Below are 18,225 nucleotides of genomic sequence, written 5' to 3'. Positions count from 1 at the left end.
ATCTATCATAGTATATATGAACTTCTAGAGGAATATTTCCCAACCAGTTAAAGACGATGCACTTTGGCTTCCTAGCACCTTTACCTCAACCACCAACTTCTCCCAACCTAGTGCCTATTAGCATTTATCATAGTTCATTCTCATTACCCATGGCAGCGCCTATTCAGGGCTGTGAGCTTCCAGGATTGCTCTGTCTTACTCCCTTGTGTCCGACGAAAAACCACTCTTCTACTCCTACCCTAAAGAATTACTACAGTTTCAAGTGGGTCGGGAAGAGAGAAAGATATGCATAAGGCGGTCAGAGATCTAAGATGATAATCCATTTTATTCCAACTGTGATTACATGTAGTCCAAAATGAAAAATAAACATTTTAATCTCCACGCACCCATATGTCCAACTTGCAAACCAACCGACGATAGCTTTCCTTACACGAGTTCAACGGGCCGGTGCCTAACCATTTGAATCACGGTATCAAGACAACTGATCCAGATGTTTTTCGACTCTCCAGGTCTGCATGAGCTTGTGCTGCCTGAGACAGAGGGTAAGTGTGGTTTACTCGAACTCGTAAGACACCTGATGCAATGCTAGCAAATACTTCTCCAGCAGATTCAAGCAGTTGATCTCGACTTTCAGTGTATTGCATGAGGGAAGGCCTTGTCAAGAACAGTGATTTTGGCGCAAGCGCTGATAATGGAATTGGATCAGGCACACCTGATGATTGCCCGAAACACACCATGTAGCCACGAGTCTTCAAGCATGCCAATGATCCCTGAATATCATAACTTGCCCATAAGAAATCTTAAGCATTAAGAAACCAAGGTACACTTTCTTCTGTATGAAATGGACCACTCATTAATTACAGTTGAAGTGTAACTATTATGGGTTATAACATTTTTCAGAGGATAAGACATTGGACCTAGAAATAGGCTTAAGAATAGGTTTTTGATGACTATAGTTGCACAGGTCCTTGGGCCGATGTCTTCAATCATTTGATAGTATAGCATAATTGATACTGGACCAACTCAGGTCACTTAGTGCCACTACTCTACTAACATGACATCATAAGCACACAGAAAACATACATATGTATCAGCACTGTTAAATGCCAATTTGAAACATAAACATTAGTCTTCCACTAAATCATCTTATAGGAGAATAGAGGGAGTATAATTCACCTGCAAGGTGTCTTTTCCCACAGAATCATAGACAACATTCACTCCACTGCCTGATGTGATCTCCTTGACACGGGCAACAAAATCTTCTTCTTTATAGTTTATTACATGGCGGCATCCATCATCCTTGGCTTGTGCTTCTTTCTCCTTTGTTGAGACAGTTCCAATGACAGTGGCACCAAGGGCATTTGCCCACTGGCATAACAGAGACCCAACTCCACCGGCCGCTGCATGAACAAGGATGGTATGCCCCTGTTCAACCTGTAATACAAAGAAAAATTGGGCAAATGATCCTCAAAAGAAGAAACAATCAACTAATGCAAATAATTCTTTGCAGCTTGCATGATGTGTTTTGACAAAGTAGTTGATCAGAAGAAATTCCATGGCTTGCAACATAATTTAAACACTGAAAACATGATAATGAATCACAATCCAAATGCCTATCTGCTCTCATGCATTTACAAAATTAACCCAGCATATACAGTGGTAAAATCAAAGCATTGAAAACAAAATGCAGGCATAGGTACAATCTACCTTGAAGCAATGGCGGAGTAGGAACTGAGCCGTCATGCCCTTAGTCATAACAGAAGCTGCAAGAACAGGACCAATGGAGGAAGGAACAGGCACAACCCTGTTGGCAGGAAGGATCTGCTCTTCAGCATAGGAACCGATAGGATAGCCAGCATAGGCTACAATATCTCCAACTCTTCTACCAGTTATTCCCGGGCCTACAGCTATGACCTCTCCAACAGCCTCCACACCTACAATAGAGAATGATTTCAGCAAATTCAGGTCAGACTATCTTTTGGATGCTTATAACCCAACATCAATAGGTCAAAAATTGTAGAAGAGCAAAAAAATTTGCTGTGTCCACAACTCAAGAAATTATTACATGGATACCATCTACCACCTCATCTAATGACCGAATCAATGAAAATGGGATACCTCGCTCTTTTAGGAATTGCTTGTTAAGAAAATCTTAACAGTATTTGCATATATCAGTTTATAACTTCCAAAAGGTCGAAATGCCCTTGTTTTATTGGTTTACTTTTTTGATAAGATTGGCAGATCATGTCCATATAATAATTTCTCCGCAACCCCAATAAAGCTCATCAAAAGATACACGAAATACATTTTGATATGTCAAAATTCTAATATCACACGTCTATCTTTAATTTTTCAAACATTAATGTATCGTGCTGTTTCTCCTAACAGAAATCACAAAAACTCTATAAACTTTGTTTTTTCCCTACATGTATGACCTTTAAATTTCAGAGATAAAGAGCAATTTCTAAAATCCAAAATCCCAACAAAAGCCAGTGGCATAACAATCACACAGGTCATTTTCAATGCAACAAAGTCGGCCATAAAACAGGCTTGGAGAAGATAAAGTTCATCTTATTATGTAATAAAAGAACTTCAAGATAGTCTTAGTTGGGAACGCAAAAACGAGATGCATTCATTTTACTTTGCAAATTTATACCATTGAATGAACAAAGATATAAATTTTTACAGGCTCGGTGTGCAAACAAACACTTAACAGTAGCAAGTAATTAACATCAGCGTTATGATAAGTAGAACACGTTCTAAAATATGCATTAGTGTTAAATAGCATTTCAAATTCTGAACAGAGATATTGAGTAAAACCTGGAGTAAAGGGAGTTGGGGTAGTATAAACTCCTTTTCTGAAGTAAACATCAATGAAGTTAAGCCCAATAGCTTTGTTTTTCACACGTATCTCACCCTCACCTGGCTCTCCTATCTCCACATCCTCCCACTTCAGCACCTAGTTTCATTCATGGATATATATATATTAACATGTCAAGATCAAACCCCTCTGTTCTCATTAAAGAAAATCCTGAATTTAAGTCCAGTCCAAACTACAAGCTTACAATTTGATCAAAACCTAACTGAAAGCATGATACAGAAATAGAACAGCCAATTAAAACCCCAATTGCTTCACGCAAAATGAATAATCCACAAATAAACAAGAAGAATCAACAAATACAAAGTGGATGAAAAAGAGAGTGAAAAGCACAAAAGAACCTCAGGTCCGCCAAGCTCATGAACCCTTATAGCTTTGACCATTTTTACTGATTCTGCTGGGGTGGCAAGCGCTTTGACAACTTGTTTTCTTTGGGTCGTTAAACTTGGTATTAGTAATCTAGGAAAATTAACAAGCTGCAGTTGTTTAGGTAACACAAGTGAACTCTGGTTGAAGAAAGAGTCTAGAGTTGGTAAGCCCATTTACTATTAAAAATGACCCTTTTTATGTTTTGTTTTATTTTGTTGTACTATTGGTCAGCACTTCTCTTTTTTTCGCAACAATTGTATTATTGTTCAACTCACTGATCCAAAAAGCAGGCTATTTCATCACTGATCAGATGCTTTTCAACCCTCCTTTGATCAGTGGAACCACCAGATCAGGTCCGCTGATCTTCCTATAGATACCTAAGGGGTTGCTGGGCAGTTGTGATTAGCCTAATGGGCTCACAACTAGGCCCTATAGTGTAAAACATTTTTTTTTTCTGGAAATTTTTAAAATTACCTTCAATTAACAAAAGAAAAAACATCATTTTTACCGTGTAAATTTTATTTTGTAGAAAAATTCTATTTTTTAACTTTTTTAAATTCGGAATAATTACTTTTTAATTATTTTCTAATTTTATTTTTTACTGTTTTTTGATTGTTTTATCAAAAATAACAAAAAGAACCAATATTTTTGAAAAATAAAATTTACATTATATTCTTTATAAAAGATATTAAAAAACATGAATCTTTTTGTTATTTTTCCTTTATTTTTAGTGTTTGAATTTAGTTCTAATTGTGGAAAAGATTTTGAACTTAACTTTTTTTTTAATTACAAAATTCTTCTAATTTTCTCAACTAATATTAACCAAACTGAGGATAATTTTGCAAGTATTATATTTCACATCATGTAAGCAAGAATTGACATAAGTTAAAATAAACTGTATAGAATAATTAAATTTAGAATTTCGGCAAAGTATGTGATTGTTTTTGTTAAGGTGGCATCGGAAAACTTTTTAAAGGTTTATAGGAGTTTAGTGCAATTTCTTTTACGGATTTGATATCAAAGTTAATATTAAAAGAATGATATACAAAGAGTTATTAATACTAAAGATATTGAATTGGGTGATCTGGAAAACTATGTTGGTATTATAGATTCATAACAAACATGTCAGCTTTGAATTCTAGAAAATCTTAGTGGAAAACGAGAAATCATTTATGGAAGGAAGATGGACTGAGTTAGCAGTTCGTTTTTCGGTGAAATTTATTGAGTCAAAATAGAGAAGAAGAAGCTGGAGAAGAAGAAAAAAAGAAGAGAAAAATTTTAAAGGAGTGGGAAGCGGTTAATTAAACAATCAGTCGGCTTTGAGGAAGAAAGAAAGAAAGAAAGAAAGAAGACTGTTACAAGAAGGAGAGTTATGGCCACGTTTTTGGCAAGTTACTTGGTATTAGTTATTTCATAGAAAACCATTGCCAATGCCATTTGGCCAAGAAAAAGATCATTAAATCAAATACACAGTTTTCAGGGGGCTACGAAAATAGACATTATAGAAGTTATAGATTCCGAGTTCAACAGCGATTAATATGAAACAACCAGGTAAAACTTCTAGGAAAAGAAAACGAGACAAAGTTACAACAAAAGGGAAGGGGGAAAAAGAAAAACAGATAGTTATACAGGGGAGGGGACGAAGAATTCAAAGAAGATGAGGCGAGTTAAAAAACTGAGAGATATTAAAAACATCGCTCTTAAAAGGTAATTAATGTTCGATTTATGTTTTTTCTCTTTCTTCTTCTTCTTCTTGTCAATCTCTATTTACTGCATCTTTGCTGTTTCTTCATTACTCTGTTCTCAATGAAAACAATCCTGATCAGCGTCATAATATGAATACGTATATTCATAATGCTGCTATTGTTTCCATGATAACCTCTAATTCTGCTACAAGTGAAACAAAAGAACCTGAGTTTTTTAACTATCTCCCAATATTTGAAGCTTTAAACTTCAATATTCCTCAAATTATGAACTCTTTTATGTCCAAACTTTATAGAGTTGCTCACTTTCTTTATATGTTCAAATAAGTTTTTAACTTAAATCAATATTCACTCCAGAAAAACTGTTGGGTTCTTTTGTCGGTAATCCATGAACCTTCTTTGGCAATGTGAATTATCGACAATATGCTTGCTAGTGGAAAGAGAAAAATATATTCCCATGAAATTTACAATTATTAGTATTAGAAATCAAAATGAGTTTTTCATTAACAATTGTGAAAATAGAGGCACCTCACATATAAATTGTACATTAAGTATTATGGTCATTGAAAATCCTACGTACTCATCTATTGATGTTGGTTTCTACGAGTAATTGAAGACTGATATTTCTACTGTTATATTATATGTTTCTTACATCTGAACTCTCCTCTTTCTCTACTCACTTCTCTCCTACAAGACATTGGTGAGTGAGCTTGGAACTGGAAGGTTACACTGCATGGCACCGGGACTGGCCATGGCAAGTGAAGGGGATCAATACAATGGCAGGATGACTTCCTTTGTTTTTCTATCTTGCATGATGGCTGCTATGGGAGGAGTCATTTTTGGCTATGATATTGGAGTTCCAGGTATGTCATGCTATACATAAATTCCATATATGATAATGACCGAGTTTAAACAAACTTATGCAAGTTTATGTGAAGGTGGCGTGACATCAATGGATCCCTTCTTGAAGAAAATATTTCCGGATGTGTACAGGAAAATGAAAGAAGAAAAAAAGATTAGCAACTACTGCAAATTTGATAGCCAACTATTAACCTCCTTCACATCCTCACTATATGTTGCTGGCCTTGTCGCTTCTTTCTTCGCCTCGTCGGTCACTAGAGCATTCGGGCGCAAGCCATCAATTCTTTTAGGAGATACAGCTTTCATTGCCCGCACAGCCCTTGGTGGTGCTGCGGTTAATGTTTCTATGTTGATATTTGGCTGTGACTTGCTTGGAGTTGGTGTTGGTTTTGCAAACCAGGTCCTCCACTTTATTCTTTATGATCATATTATTTTTCGCTTGTCAAGTTCTTGACCAGTTCTAACCATGTATCTTTAGATCTTGTTGTTTTTCTGTGATCAATGAAGAGTCTATATTTTTTATGAATTCTAAGATTACATTGTTTGATGATTCTGAATATATATACATAAGGTGCAATGGTAGCCTAATCTATATTGGTTGCCTTGTAAACTTTGTCCAATGTCCTTTTCTGTTTAGGAAAGGTTGAAGTGACCATTCCCTGCCACAGGGATGGTTGCTCCCTTTTCCTGGAGCCTGTGATGAGTAGCCCTGCATAGGCTTTTCCCGCGTTGTCCGAGACTCTCTTCCACTGTCTTCGTAGTTATTGTCTTCAACACTCCCCCTCAAGATGGGTTCGTAGAGGTTAATCGAACCCATTTTGCTGAGAATGATTTTGTGACTATTTTTGTTGAGAGCTTTTGTAAAGATATCGACCAACTGATCTTGGCTTCTGACGAATGATGTTTCAATTTCCCTTAATTGTACTTTTTCTCTAATGAAGTGACAATCCACTTCAATGTGCTTGGTACGTTCATGAAACACTGGATTGGATGCAATGTGACGTGTTGCCTGATTGTCACAGTACATCTTCATAGATCCTTTACATTCGATTTTTAAGTCCTGGAGGACTTGCTTGATCTAGGTAAGTTCACTCGCTGTAGAGGCCATGGCTCGATACTCAGCTTCTGTACTTGACCTTGCCACAACATTTTGTTTCTTACTTTTTCAAGTCACTAAGTTTCCTCCTACGTAGGTGCAAAAACCTGTGGTTGATTTTCTATCACAGCTTCCTGCCCAATCTGCATCAGAGAAGCTAACTATGGTGTTAGTGTTATTTTTCTTCATCCAGATTCCTTGCCCTGAGGTGCCCTTGAGATACCTAAGTATCCTGTCGATAGCTTCTGAGTGACTAGTACGGGGTGCATGCATGAATTGGCTTACCATACTTACAGCATATGCAATATCAGGCCTTGTGATGGTTAGATAGATTACCTTCCCTACTAGACGCTGATATTGGCCTATGTCTGAGACAGGCTTACCATCTTCTAAATTAAGTCTAACATTGGTTTCCATTGGGGTGTTGGCTGGCTTGACTCCCAGTTTCCCTGTCTCCTTTAGTAGGTCAAGGACATACTTCCTTTGAGATAGGAACAGACCTTTGTCTGACTTGGCCATTTCTATTCCGAGAAAATATGACAGTTAACCTAAGTCTTTAATATCGAATTCCCTTTTTAGACTTTGCTTGACCCTTTCAATTTCTTGGTCATCATTTCCTGTTATTATGATGTCATCAAAATATACAAGGACAACAATAGTATATGTGTGTGTATGCTTGACAAACATAGAAGAATCAAAGGTGCTTTTACTGAAATTAATATTCAAAAGAAAGAGGCTTAGTTTAGCATACCATGCTCTTGGAGACTGTTTTAATCCGTAAATCGCCTTTCTTAGTTTACATACCAAAGAGGAATCTGATGAAGATTTATGGCCGGGGGGAAGAGTCATGTAAACTTCTTCTTCTAGGTTTTCTTAAAGGAATGCATTCTTTACGTCCATTTGAAAAAGATTCCACCCTAGGTTAGTAGCAACAGATAATAGAATTCAAACAGTGTTTATTTTTGCAACAAGGGCAAAGGTTTCTTGATAATCAACTCCATATATTTGAGTGAATCCCCTGGCTACTAACCTAGCTTTGTGCCTCTTAACTGTCCCATCACACTTATATTGTATACCCATTTGCACCCTATGATTTTGTTTTTGGTGGTAGAGGCGCTACGTTCCATGTGTTGTTTTTTTCTAGGGCTTGAAGTTCTTCTTTCATGGCCTGACACCATTTTGGGTCGGTGTTGGCTTCATAAAAGGATGTGGGTTCGGTGTGAGCTGTAATATTGCTTAGGTAGGCCCGATATGTATTTGAGATGTTGTCATATATGATGAAGTGTTAGATTGGATACGATACCTAGTGAGACACATAGTCTCGAAGTTTTGCGGGAGGGCGAGTCTGTCAAGTGGATCATCTCAAGGCAATTTCTTCTTGAGTAGCTTCAGATCCATCTTCTAAGTCCTCGGTGTTGTCACTTTCTCCCCCTGAAGGAATTGCACTTGAGAGGATATTTGGTTCTGAGTCCCCTTCGGGGGGAGCATCATAAGTCGGTTGGCTGCAATCAGAAGAAATAAAGTTGTGCGGAAATAAAGGAGTGTGTGGCCCATGAGTGTGTGTGGAAGGAATCTGAGATGAACGAGGATAGTAAGAGTCATTTTCATTAAAGGAAATATCGCGAGATACATAAGTCTTGTGAGTGGAGGGGTCGTAGCATTTGTACCTCTTTTTTTGAGAGGAATACCCTAAGAAAATGGTTTTAATAGAACTTTTATCAAACTTATGATGACGTTTGACATGGACATAACAAACGCATCCAAAGACTCGGATGTGCCCTAATTCTATTTTACGTCCTTTCAGAATTTCTAATGGACTTAGATTCTGTAAGGTGACGCTTGGTAATCGATTAATTAGATAAGTAGCAGTGAGAATGGCATCAGACCAATAGATATTAGGAACATGATTGTAAAAAAGTAAAGTCCTAGTAACTTCAAGAAGATGGCGATTTTTTCTTTCAGAAACCCCATTTTGTTTGTGGGTGTTAATGCACGTGGTTTGATGCAGAATACCATTTTGTTTAAAAAAATCAGTAAAATATTTGTTGACATACTCAATACCATTATCTGACCGAAAGATTTTAATATTTGTATCATATTGATTCTGAATGAAGTGAAAAAATTCTTGAAAGTATTTAAAGACCTCATGTTTCCCTTTGAGTAAGAAAGCCCAAGTAGTGCGGAAATAGTCGTCAATGAATGTGACAAAATATCTATAATGATTATAAAATTCAATAGGGGCAGGGCCCCAAACATCAGAATGAATTAATTCAAAAGGTTTGGTAGAGACAGTGGAAGATAAAAAAAAAGGCAAGCGAGTATGTTTTGAAAATTTAAACACATCACAGCAACTAGAGTTTAATTTATAACAAAATAATTTATTCAAGACAGAGTCAGATGGGTGCCCAAACCGCCAATGCATCAACATGCCTTGATTGGTAGTAGAAGAGGCAGTGAGGCATTGGCCGGTTGGGTTGTTAAGATAATACAATCCTTTTTCTAGCCGTTCTTCACCAATCATCTTCCTTGTTACTCGATCCTGAAATTGTAATGAAGATGGTGAGAAAATAACATTGCAATTCAAATCACGAGTTAATTTTCCAACAGACAGTAAATTTGATTTAAAATCAGGTAGGAGTAACACGTTATGTAACTGTTTGTTAAGTAGTGTGACAGTGCCTTGACCGTAAATAGTGGCCTTATTGCCATTTGCGACCGTCACATGTCGGGAATCAACAATGGGTGCAAGATTTTGCAGATTCATTGGATTCAATGACATGTGATCGGTGGCTCCGGAATCAATAATCCAGTGATTTTGTTTTTGATTTATATTAGCAATTTTAAAGGAATAATGAGATACCGAACCTGACCCGTCGGACTGTTGCTGGACCAATGTTTGAATTTGGGATAGCAATTGAGTGAGGTGACTGGTAGGGGCAGCTGGGTCGGGTAACCAAGTCGGATCAGTGGATGCTGGTCTAGGTTGCCCAAGTCGGATCGGGTCAGCTGAGTTGGACCCGGGTCGGGTCACCATGTGGACTTCGGGTTCGGGTCGGGTCGATGTATAATTTTCAGACCCAAAATAAAACCCCTCTCTTTCTCTTCCACCCTTGTCATTAGGGTTTTCTTTTTCCTCTCTTCCTGCCGCCCCCCCAAAATGAAATCCCTTGTCCCGCTTGGCTCCTCTTTTCTTCCAGCCACGATTAGGTCGGAGCTGGGGGTGGAGATGCCAACAAGCATCACGATTATAACCTATTTTCTACAGTGGTTGCATCGTTCGATGCTGTTGGGGTCTCCCCTCGGCCGGGTAGAGTCGCGTGTCGGGAGACGATGGGTTGAGCAGGCGCGGTTTTCGGCAGCATCGAGCGAGAATGAGATGTTCATAAGGCTTCTACGAGTCTCTTCTCGCTGGACGTTTGCTATTACCGCGTCAATTTTTGGAAGCTCGGTCGACCTGAGGATTTATGACCTCAGGCTCTCGTAGCTTGGGTCCAGTCCTCCCAGGTATGTATAAACGAGGTCCTGTTCTGATCTCTTCTGAGTTTCTTGTGGGTCAGTCATAGGGGAGAGGTAGTTGTGAAGTTCTTCCCATCGGGTTAAGACTTCTGTGGCATATTCTGAGCCACTCCTTGTCCCTTGTGTGATCTGTGCAAGTTCTTGCTTGAGATTGAATATATGTGCAAAGTTTTGTTGATGTCCATATAGCCCTTTCATCTTTGTCCATACTGCCTGTGATGATTCTAACAGCATGCATAGCCTGAAAATTTGGGGCTCCATTGTATTGGTCAGCATAGACATGACCATGTGATCTGTTGTTTGTCATTCTTCGATTTTTTCTGCTTCTTCTTCTGTCGGATTTTCTGGCCTTTCTGGTTTGGGTTTGAGTTTAGTCCCTGTAATGAACCCTAATTTTCTTCTGCCACTTAGCCCGATGTAGACAGATTCAGACCACTTGAAGTAATTTTGATTACCTCTCAGAATTACGCTGGTTAATCTGTTATCATTTTGAGACATGATGATTTTCCGAAAGGAAATTTGAGAAGAGTTTGTGGGATTGGTTTTGTTTGTTTTGGTATTTTACAGGTTTGAATCCTGCTCTGATACCATGTTGTTTTTTCTGTGATCAATGAAGAGTATATATTTTTTATGAATTCTGAGATTACATTGTTTGATGATTGTGAATATATATACATGAGGTGCAACGGTAGCCTAATCTATATTGGTTGCCTTGTAAACTTTGTCCAATGTCCTTTTCTGTTTAGGGAAGGTTGAAGTGACCATTCCCTGCCACAGGGATGGTTGCTCCCTTTTCCTGGAGCCTGTGATGAGTAGCCCTGCATAGGCTTTTCTGCCTGTGCAGTGTCTGAGGCCCTCTTTCCTGCTGCCTTCAAGTTCCTGTCTTCGACAGATCTTCATAAAGCTTTTGAACAACTAAAACAGAACTGTTTTCTATTTGTTAAATATAAATATTGCCGTGAAGGGGATAGTAGTTTAGCTTAAAAAATTCCATTCTCATGTACGTCTCCATTTTGAAATCATGGTTACATACATATTATGTACGTGTCTTCTGACTCTCAACAGGCAGTTCCACTTTATCTCTCTGAAATGGCACCTCCAAGATATAGAGGAGCAATTAACAACGGCTTGCAATTTAGTATTGGCATTAGGCATTGTCTGCCAACCTTATTAACTATGGAACTGAAAAGATCAAAGGTGGTTGGGGTTGGCGATTCTCTCTAGCAATGGCAGGAGTTTCGGCTGCACTCCTAACATTAGGTGCAATTTTCCTCCCAGAAACACCCAATAGCCTGATTCAGCGTATCAATGATCATGAAAGAGCCAAACATATGCTGCAACATGTTCGAGGCACCACTGACGTTCGAGCAGAGCTTGATGATCTCATCAAAGCTAGCATAACCTCAAGAACTATTCAGCACCCATTTAAGAATATAATGCGAAGAAAGTACCGGCCTCAGCTGATAATGGCAGTAGCCATGCAATTTTTTTCAGCAAGTATCAGGAATCAATGTCATTGCATTTTATGCTCCTTTACTTTTCAAGACAATTGGACTAGAAGTAAGTGCATCCCTCTTGTCTTCCATCGTGACAGGAGCTGTGGGTATCGCGTCTATCTACGCTTATAGTCGATAAATTTGGAAGAAGAGCATTGCTTATATTTGGGGGTGTACAAATGTTTGTGTCACAGATAATGGTTGGGGGTATTATGGCAGCTGAGTTGGGCGATCGTGGTGGTATAGGCAGAGGATATGCTTATATAGTTCTGATTTTGATATGTATTTATGTGGCTGGATTTTCGTGGTCATGGGGTCCTCTTGGATGGTTGGTTCCTGGTGAGATTTTCCCATTAGAGATTCGCTCTGCAGGCAAAGTATTGCGGTGGCAGTGAACTTTTTGTTCACTTTCATTGTTGCACAAACTTTTTCTATCTATGCTTTGCCACTTCAAGTTTGGATTTTTCTTCTTTTTTGGAGGATGGGTTGCAGTGATGACTGCCTTCGTGCACTACTTGCTGCCAGAGACGAAGAAGGTGCCAATTGAGCAAATGGATATAGTGTGGAGGCAGCACTGGTTTTGGAAGAAAAGTATAAGAGAAGAAGCTGTTGAGGGAAATAATGAAGTGGAAGCAGCATCAAATACCAAAATGTAAATCACTCGTACATACTTATCGTTCTCTTATTAGTCATGGTATATACACTAAGCCTAGATAAGAATCACCGATCAAACTTTATGATATACAATCAACGGATATACTCTTGGTGCAAATAAGAATTTTTCACTGATTAAATCCTTTCTCTTAAAGTAAAGTGACTCCCACAATTTGATGTGAGATAGTCCACTATATATGGACCATTATCTAGGCCAGGATTGCTCCTGTTGATAATCGGAGATGTTGAAAGTTGATTAGTCACTTATTATCTTATCCATGGCAGCAATTTTAGGCCGAGTCCTAACATTAGGTGAAGACAGTTACATAGGCAAACGAGCATCGAGTCCGAATGTAGTTTCGATCATTAACATAATCAAACTAAATGAGCTGAGTTAAAATGAATGCATTTTTCTTTGAAATTCAAACATGCAACTTCCAAAGTCTAACCACAGATCCTCCTATCAAGTCCACAGTATAGATGATAGTTTACTTTGTATATCCCACAATGATCATGTTCAATTCTATACCAGTCCAGAAAGACTATTATCTGCAACTCTGAGTGCTCTTTTAAATTCTCTAAAATCTAGAATTTGAACTCTCCCTCTCTCCCCGTGAGCTCCGGATTAAGCTACGGCAGCAGGATTAGCCATTACAAGCGAAACAGGGCAGGATCACCTCGTTTATCATCGCAAGGCTGCCGTGGGAGGACTTATTTCTGGCTACGATATTGGAATTTCAGGTCTTTACCAATAAAGCCTGTCTTGTTTCCTTTCGATTGTATGGACTTTTTACTCTTTCCTTAACAATGGGCCTGCAATCATTAGAAACATACTTGTTGTCTTTGTGATCAGGGATTCCACTTTCTTTCTCTAGCTGCAAGTGTCTTTTTAGTGGTTCAACTTATCATCCATGATTTATGCACGTTAGTAAAAATATATAATAAGCATAATTAACGAGAAGAGAACCATCGGATTTTTTTGTCTTACATCTGATTACCATATTACTAATCACCCTTAGCCGCCAATACATGTCTTATACGTGAGGGATCTTGTATGAACTTTATTAACTTTGTTATCCATAGATAATTATAGTTAATGAATAATTACTATTAACTACTTATAATTAAAATTATTAACATAAGATGTATTACTAATTAAAAAATTGTATATTCTATTACCCATTGGCTCTAAAAGATTTCTTAACAAACACAACTACGTGGTCTAAAAGTCTATCCAAAAAATTCTTACAAGGCAACATGGAGCTGCTGCTGCTGGTCAACCAAAGTATAAAGCTGGTCTTTCTTCGATACATTGATTATTCATTCATATTTATCTCATTATATATACTACCATATCAAAAAGAACGTAGAAATTATAGTCCAATAATTGTAGATTCAATCTAGCAACCTAACTATTTCAGAACTGCAATACAAATTGTCCACATACTGCTTATATTGGGTGGACGATAGCGAAACCCCACACAAGATTCCAAACCTAGCCACATGCTCATAGAAAGTCCAGATTGTACGTTAAATAATAATATTGTCGTCGAATTATATCACACACCCATTAAGTGATGTTGATTTCTGCAAGTCAATGAAGACTGCTATTTCTAATTTTTATTATCTATCTTAAATCTGAACTCTCTCCTCTTTCTCTGGTTCTCCCTCTTACAAGACACTGGTGTGAGTGAGCTTGCAATCGGAAGGTTCAGAAATATGGCTGCAGGATTGGCCATTACAAGTGAAGGGGGTCAGTACAATGGCAGGATGACCTCCTTTGTTGCTCTATCTTGCATGATGGCTGCCATGGGAGGAGTCATTTTTGGCTATGATATTGGAGTTTCAGGTAAACCATGCTGTAGATTTTATATGTGATATGCTTCTTTGTTAATGATTGATTTCAACTTATACAAGTTTATGTGAAGGTGGTGTGACATCAATGGATCCCTTCTTGAAGAAATTCTTTCCGGATGTGTACAGGAAAATGAAAGAAGACACAGAAATTAGCAACTACTGCAAGTTTGATAGTCAACTTTTAACCTCCTTCACATCCTCACTATATGTTGCTGGCCTTGTTGCTTCCTTCTTCGCCTCGTCGGTCACTAGAGCTTTTGGGCGCAAGCCATCAATTCTTTTAGGCGGTGCTGTTTTCCTTGCCGGCGCAGCCCTTGGTGGTGCTGCAGTTAATGTGTATATGTTGATATTTGGCCGCGTCTTGCTTGGAGTTGGTGTCGGTTTTGCAAACCAGGTACTCCACTTGATTCTTTACAATAATTTATTTGTTCACTTTCAAGTTCTTCAGCAGTTCTACCATGTACCTTTAGTTCTTGAATTTCTTCATAAAGCTTTTGAACAACTAAAACAGAACCGAGTCGTTTCTTTTATTGCTTAAAAAGTAAAAATTGTGACGAACACTTGATAAAATAAAGGGGCTTATAATTTAGCTTAAGAAAGTACCATGATGCTGAATATCTTTGTTTTCAAAATCATGTTTTTGTAAATACATATATGTTTCTTCTGACTCTGCAGGCAGTTCCACTTTATCTGTCTGAAATGGCACCGCCAAGATATAGAGGGGCAATCAACAACGGCTTCCAATTTAGTGTTGGTATTGGGGCATTGTCTGCCAACCTTATAAACTATGGAACAGAAAAGATTGAAGGTGGCTGGGGTTGGCGAATTTCCCTAGCAATGGCAGCAGTTCCAGCTGCAATCCTGACATTTGGTGCACTTTTCCTCCCAGAGACACCCAATAGCCTGATTCAGCGCAGCAATGATCATGAGAGAGCCAAACTTATGTTACAACGTGTGCGAGGTACCACTGATGTCCAAGCAGAACTTGACGATCTCATCAAAGCTAGCATAATCTCAAGAACTATTCAGCACCCATTTAAGAATATAATGCGAAGAAAGTATCGGCCTCAACTAGTAATGGCAGTAGCCATACCATTTTTCCAGCAAGTAACAGGGATCAATGTCATTGCATTTTATGCTCCAATACTTTTCAGGACAATCGGCCTGGAAGAAAGTGCATCCCTCTTATCTTCTATTGTGACAGGGCTTGTGGGTAGTGCGTCAACGTTCATATCGATGCTTATAGTCGATAAACTTGGAAGAAGAGCATTGTTTATATTTGGGGGTGTACAGATGTTTGTAGCACAGATAATGGTTGGGAGTATTATGGCAGCTGAGCTAGGCGATCATGGTGGTATAGGTAAAGGGTATGCTTATATAGTTCTGATTTTGATCTGTATTTACGTGGCTGGATTCGGGTGGTCATGGGGTCCTCTTGGATGGTTGGTTCCTAGTGAGATATTCCCATTAGAGATTCGATCAGCAGGGCAAAGTATTGTGGTGGCAGTGAGCTTTTTATTCACTTTCGTTGTTGCACAAACTTTTCTATCTATGCTTTGCCACTTCAAATCTGGAATTTTCTTCTTTTTTGGAGGATGGGTTGTAGTGATCACTGCCTTTGTGCACTTTTTGCTGCCAGAGACGAAGAAGGTGCCAATTGAGAAAATGGATATAGTGTGGAGGGACCACTGGTTTTGGAAGAAAATTATAGGGGAAGAAGCTGCTGAGGAAAATAATAAAATGGAAGCAGCATGAAATACATAATTAGTCAAATTTTATTGCTGTACAAATTCATTTTACAACTGAAGTAAAGAATGACAGATTTTACTTATATTCCCACTCACTTTCCCTGCGTTTGATCAAGGGAAATGATGAAAGGTCGTTAGCCCTTGTTAGGCTCAGTACTAAAACTAGGTGAAGAGAGTGTTATACTTGAATGTAATTTCGATCATTAACATAATCAAACTAAATGAAGCTGAGTTAAAATGAAATTTGAGCATGTGAAACAGTAGGTCAAGCTTTCCCTATCTCTACTAGGATGTAGAACAAAGTCCTATCGAGAAGAAGAAAAAAGAAATTATCTATTGTACCAGCTGGTTTTTTTTTTTTAAATTTAATTCTTTAGCTTAGTTATTGTGCAGTCTGTTCTGTTCTGCTCTATTACCTGTCTGAAATGGCACCACCGCTGTCTAGTTGGACTTGAAGTACGTTGGTGTTGGAAAATTTCTTTAGCAATGGCTGCAGTTCCGCTCAATCCTGACAATAGGCGCACTTTTCCTCCCAGAAATTTACACCCATCAGCTTAATTCAGCGCTGTAATGGCCCGGAAAGGCTAAAGCTACGGTACAAGGCATCCGAGGCACAACCGATGTGCAAACAGAACTTGATCATGATGATCTAATTAATGCAAGCTCAGTTTCATTTAACCACCCACTCAAGGATATCAACTGTCAAGTGGTAATTCCAAGGGCATTCCCAATTTTTCCAACAGGTAACGGGTATCAATGTCATACATTCTACTCTCCAACGCTATCCAGGACTATTGGTCTAAGCGAAAGCGTTTCACTGATCATGTCCGCTCTAGTAGCTGGGTTTGTTGCTACTGGTGCAACATTTATATCCATGCCTATATATATAAGTGTGATATCATTATTTAAGCTAAATAACACCCAAATCAGCAGATGAAAAAACATATTTATGTATACTTTGTGAATCATTGTCGGGAGTTGACAAAGGAGCTGGCAAATGTGAATGAATAATTGTTGTTACTGTAATTCTCTCCATATTAGATTACAGAAAATGGAAATCATACGTTAACCTCCCCTCCTCAAAGGGTTAAAAAGAAAAAAGAAAAATCAAAGCAGAAAAGCGAATCAAGGGTATCATCAATAGGTTTTAGGATCTGGACCAGTCAATTAAAGCATGTCTTTTCAGAACTAAAAAAAAAGAAAAAAAGAAGAAGAAGACGTAAAGTGTATAAAGAAAGCTGATGAATCATTGCTTGGTTGTTATTCTTTACCCTAATAAGATAGGTTTAGTTTTGAGTCATCATGGTATGGCTGGAGGACTAACAAACAAATTAGATACCTTATTAATCAAATCATCAATGACTAAATATAAATACTATTTAAATCAATCAAATATACTCTAATAATGCAAGCAAGTAATCCAATCAATTTTGACTACTGCCACCACCTTCCCAAGTTGTATCTTTCCAAAAGTCCACCCCATGTTTTCAGTCCACAGAAGAAAAGTACACATCAATAACAGTAACATTATCAATTTCATATTTATACACAGAATATACTTATTCCTAGCTACTCAAATTAATGATTCATTAAATAATAGAAGATTATAATAATCTTCTGGTGGGTCGAAAATTAACTATTTAACTCTAAAAACAATTTTTTTTTAAACCCATAATAGTTGTAGTTATTTAGAAATTTGCTCAACTATTTTAGCATCTTCCATTCTATAATTAGAGAGTGATTGGTAACAATACTGTTACTAACTCTCAAGTTACTGGGATTATATATGTTGCTTTTTCAATAATTAACCGTAATACACCATAATCACCCCATAATTTCCCATTTCTTTAAGAAAAATATTGCAAAATTGACAGACAGAAACAATCGGAGAGCTGTTACATCCGTTGGAAGCCTATTGAAACAAAGGAGATTTACTCTGCATCGCAGAATGTCCGCGTGTCCCATGCGTTGCCTGCGTGGCAATACCTGATTCGGTAATGATCTCAACTCTTTTGCTGACCAATTTCCTATAATATAGAAATCCCCA

The 18,225-nt window shown here is 38.0% G+C and overlaps 2 protein-coding genes and 1 pseudogene across 4 annotated transcripts; 2 read left to right on the top strand and 1 right to left on the bottom strand.

Annotated features, from left to right (window-relative positions):
- Positions 1-303: 303 nt before the first annotated feature.
- Positions 304-3,498, bottom strand: LOC8289634 (quinone oxidoreductase). 2 transcript variants are annotated; one of them, XM_048372758.1, is made up of 5 exons: positions 3,220-3,498; positions 2,821-2,959; positions 1,705-1,934; positions 1,177-1,434; positions 304-770 (listed from the first exon to the last, which is right to left on the bottom strand). In XM_048372758.1, exons 1-5 carry the CDS (start codon positions 3,418-3,420, stop codon positions 465-467), a joined length of 1,134 nt encoding a protein of 377 aa, XP_048228715.1. In that variant the 5' UTR covers positions 3,421-3,498; the 3' UTR covers positions 304-464. The 2 variants fall into 2 exon arrangements, with proteins under 2 accessions (XP_048228715.1, XP_002510987.2); XM_002510941.3 differs by having other exon boundaries at positions 1,708-1,934.
- Positions 3,499-5,193: 1,695 nt separating this feature from the next.
- On the top strand, positions 5,194-12,575 carry LOC8289635 (annotated as a pseudogene).
- A 1,655-nt stretch (positions 12,576-14,230) lies between these two features.
- LOC8289638 (hexose carrier protein HEX6) lies at positions 14,231-16,559 on the top strand. 2 transcript variants are annotated; one of them, NM_001323775.1, is given in 3 exon segments: positions 14,231-14,422; positions 14,502-14,824; positions 15,106-16,556. In NM_001323775.1, coding segments are annotated over 3 exon segments (1,533 nt in total). In that variant the 5' UTR covers positions 14,231-14,292; the 3' UTR covers positions 16,186-16,556.
- Positions 16,560-18,225: the final 1,666 nt, after the last annotated feature.

The sequence above is a fragment of the Ricinus communis genome, chromosome 4, assembly GCF_019578655.1.
Source record: "Ricinus communis isolate WT05 ecotype wild-type chromosome 4, ASM1957865v1, whole genome shotgun sequence".
Classification (NCBI taxonomy): domain Eukaryota; kingdom Viridiplantae; phylum Streptophyta; class Magnoliopsida; order Malpighiales; family Euphorbiaceae; genus Ricinus; species Ricinus communis.
Note: the sequence above shows the minus strand (reverse complement) of the source record. Positions and strands in the feature narration are given on the sequence as shown.